A 3,859-nucleotide genomic window follows, 5' to 3' on the forward strand; every position below is an offset into this window, starting at 1 on the left:
CCTTCCTAAGCACCTAGGATTTCTTTTTTGCGTGTGCCTCTCGGTGGTAATGATCTGCACACCCCTCTCTCACTGGATCAGCACTTTCCTGAGTGCATAGACGGTCTCTCTCCTTGGTTACTGCCTGCATCCGGGGTATAGGAAGTCCCCAGCTCAGTTTGCTGAACGAAGGACTCCTGTTTCACCCCCACCACAGGTTCTGCCCACCCGCTCCTGGAAGGGAGCCAGTCCCTCTCATCTGCATCCCCTCGGGTGGTCAGCATTGCAGCAGCCACTGTGGGGAAGGAGGCGGCCTATGGTTGCTTTAACACAGGGCTTACTTTTTTTTTTTTTGCTAAGTTTACTTAGCAAATTTTTTCTGTCAAGAGTCAGATAATCAATAGTTTACACTTTGCAAACTACCTGTGATCTCTGTTGTGCACTGTTTGTTTTTACCACTCTAATAAGGTAAAAAGCCTTCTTAGCTCATAGTGTAATAACAGGCCCGGGGCTGGAGGGCATAGGGATCACCGTGTGGCACAAATGGTCCTGTGTCAGGTGTGGGCAGAAGGAAGGGGACAGGGCCAGCCAGCATGTGCTTCCTGGTCCCTCAGGCCTGCAGGCTGTTTACTCCCAAATCCTCTGACTGCTTTCTTCACAACACCGCCCAATGCCATTTCCTGGGAGTCCCCCCACTGTTGAGTTAGTTGTGCTATTTTTATTTTTATTTTTTACTGTGGACTTGCATTTCCCTGTAGAGCCCCGCCCTGGAGAGGCAGGAGAGCCAGGGCTGGGCATGGCCTGAGTACCTGACAGCTGTCTGGGGAACGGTGGGGGCAGGGGGCTTGTGAGGAGCAGCCTTTCTCCTTTGTCCAGGAAGAATTTTGAGACTCAAGAGCTGGGAAAATGAGCAATCACACAGATTTTGTTATGTTTTTAAGTAGAAAGATACTGAATGCTGTGGATGGTAATATCTTATGTCAGTTGCTTGCTATGAAATAATGAGCCTTGTGGAGTTTATATACAGTAGTGTCTGATTTTCAGTCCCTACTTTGGTATCTAAGAGACTAGGACCCCCATGCAGCATGCTTTCCCACAGCCCTCAGGAGTGGGTCCCCACCTTGCTTTCCTCTCCACCAAGGAGGCCAGTGTGATCACACGGACAGGGTACACAAGGTCCACTCCTCAGGGACTGCAGCAAAGTCCAACTCGCCTGGCCTGCTGCTGACCTTCGTGAGCTGCAGGGCTGAGAAGTGCCCTCAGCACTGGTTACATGTTATTCAAATAGGCTACCAAGCCCGGCCAGAGCTTGAGAACTGCTGGCCTAAAGCTCAAGCAAGAGGTTCTGTATTTTGTAAACTTTTAATGTCCAAGATGTGCTGAACGGCTGAATATTGGCTCTGGTCTCAGTAAATGACTTACTTATCAACTCCTTGTTTTTTTGTATCAACAGGTGACACTTGGACAGAAACACTGGCCTATGTGCTCTTCTGGGGAGTCGCAAGCGTTGGAACATTTTTTATTATCCTTTACAACGGCAAAGATTTTGTCGATGCTCCCAGATTGGTCCAGAAAGAAAAGATAGACTGAGTTTGTGTCTGTGGAAAGCGGCTTGGCCTGCAAGACTCCATCCTGCAGAACTGGAGTCTTTACTGACCCGCTTTCCACAGGAGCCGAGGTCTTAGGAAGCCTTTACCCCGAGCACATCTGTCTGTGCGAGGCGCTGACTGACCATTGGTGATCTGCCTGGTGATGTCTACTGTCGGACGCTGTGTTTATAATCTGAAGCTGTTCTGTAATTCAAACATAACCTGAATTCAGCTCACGGAGGGAAGGAATCTGTCCATTGTCAGTTTAATCACCTATTGGAGAATAAGTAATATATATCAAAAATCTAGCTTTCATTGTGTAAAACAGTCCATTGTTCATCTAGCTCAGTTTCATCGTCACTATGGAAGCATTACTGTTGGCAAGCATACTTTCCTACACACCTTCGGACTCTTCTTAAAAGTTTAATGGACGCTAACTGCTCTGCTTATAAAGTGTAAGTCTTCTCCATTCATTAAGGAGCTTGACAACACAGCCATGACTTCGCGGTGGGAAGAGAAGGGGCCGTGTTCCTGGGAGTCTCTGTGGGGCTGCCTTAGGAGCTCAGCTTCTGTTCAGGTATGCTGTACCTTTTTTAAAGGGTATAAATGAAATCAAAGATTGTAAAGTTTCTCTCTTATGCTAATGGTCCAAAGTCACCTGATTGCAGGACTGCCCTTGGCTGCTCAGCTGCTTCCTCCGGACCCTTCAAGGCAGCGTGGGCCTCTGAGAGGCTCTTGTCCGGGGTCGGTGGTGTGGGAGGTACCGCTGGGATGCTTCCCCTGTAAAGCTGCTGTTAGCCATCAATAGTGTAAGATGTAGTGCTTCCAGGTAGCACAGTTTTTCAAATCAAGGACCAACTTCAGCTCTAATTTATGTATAAAAACAAACCTGAAAACCATGCTTTAGAGGCTGTGCAGAGGTCTAAGTCAGACTGTATATTCAAACTGTAATTATGAGGTTTAAATGGTAGGAAAGTATGTGAGGTAGTACAATTGCCACTGTCTTAAAACAGCTCAGTTAAATATGCAACCATGTGTGTTATGCTTGAAAACATGTGCAGTTCTTTCAGTAGTAATCTTGTTCTCCTCAAATATCTCTAAAAGCGCCTTTTCAACATCACCTTTTATAAACAATAAGTTACTGCTTTTAGAAACTAAAAGTAACAGCTGGCAAACCTTCTGTAGCGTAAAATCAGTCATTAAAACTCTCAATAGGGAAAGTAATTAGAATACCTATTCTTAACATGTAAATAAGCAGAATTTGTTCCAAAGATGAAATGTTGAAACTTAGTTCATGTCTGCTGTAACCTATTACTCACATGCTACTGGGTGTTTAACGTTGAGAGCTCATTTCAACTACAGCACAAATGGAGCTGACCCTGGTGCGGCTGCTTTGCGGTGAATGGACTAATTAATGGTGGGCTGATCGTAAGGTTCTACACTGCAGAACCTTGCAATGATTTCACTTCCAAATTCACGTACTGTACATCCTGAGTGAAAATAAAATGTCATATTTTCTAACTACTGTTGGTGTCGTTCCTGCACTTGTCTTGAAAGGATTGTTCTTTTTTTATTACATGTTTAAAATCTTGCAAAGCAATGCAGGTCATTACATAAAAATTAGACAATGTAAAGGAACCAGAAATCCTACTTTCTAGTTATCACTTAAGAAACTGTGTTCATCCTTCTAATTATTTCCTAGTTACAGATAAAACCGGGGAAGTATTTAGTGAAGTATAATGTCCATACAAAGAAGTCCTCTGTCCCCCCTCCAGATTGCAATTTACTTTTAAAAATAATACAGGTCCCAATTGAGAAGTGGAATATTGCTTTTTAGAAAATGTTCTCTCAGGCCACCGGGTCAGTGAGAGCCAGGGGATGCTGACTGAACACCTTGGTGCCGAGGAGGCCCTCGAACGCACAGGGGAGTGAGATGGTTCTGGGCAATGGCCTCTGGGATATACAGCCCCCGTGAACCATGGGAAACTGCCATGGGCGCGTCCTGCCCCTCCCTGTGTGGCTCTGCAGTGGCTGTCCCTGCTTCCTTTGCTGTCTTCCTGCAGAAGGGCTTCAGGAATTCTCTGCCACCATGCCCTCCCGTGTCCTTCCCTGCCTGGTGATCTGTGCCTTTCCAGGGCATTTTATGAGAGATTTAGTGTATTAGCTAAGCCAGGGGTCCTCAAACTATGGCCCGCGGGTTACATGCAACCCGCCGAAAACATTTATCCGGCCCGCCAGGTGTTTTTGCTGCCGCTGTGTGCATAGGAATTTGTTCATAGTTTTTTTTTTAA

At 45.8% G+C, this 3,859-nt stretch overlaps 1 protein-coding gene across 7 annotated transcripts in view; it reads left to right on the forward strand.

Moving 5' to 3' along the window:
• The window catches only part of SACM1L (SAC1 suppressor of actin mutations 1-like (yeast)), a 35,099-nt gene extending 32,006 nt beyond the window's left edge, over nt 1-3,093 (forward strand). For all 7 annotated transcript variants that reach the window (XM_014548429.1, XM_014548426.1, XM_014548427.1 and 4 more), the window contains one exon: nt 1,433-3,093. In XM_014548429.1, coding sequence (XP_014403915.1) covers nt 1,433-1,569 — 137 coding nt within the window. In that variant the 3' untranslated portion in view covers nt 1,570-3,093. The remainder of the gene's footprint in view (nt 1-1,432) is intronic.
• The last annotated feature ends 766 nt before the right edge of the window (nt 3,094-3,859 follow it).

The sequence above is a fragment of the Myotis brandtii genome, unplaced genomic scaffold (assembly GCF_000412655.1).
Source record: "Myotis brandtii unplaced genomic scaffold, ASM41265v1 scaffold506, whole genome shotgun sequence".
Classification (NCBI taxonomy): domain Eukaryota; kingdom Metazoa; phylum Chordata; class Mammalia; order Chiroptera; family Vespertilionidae; genus Myotis; species Myotis brandtii.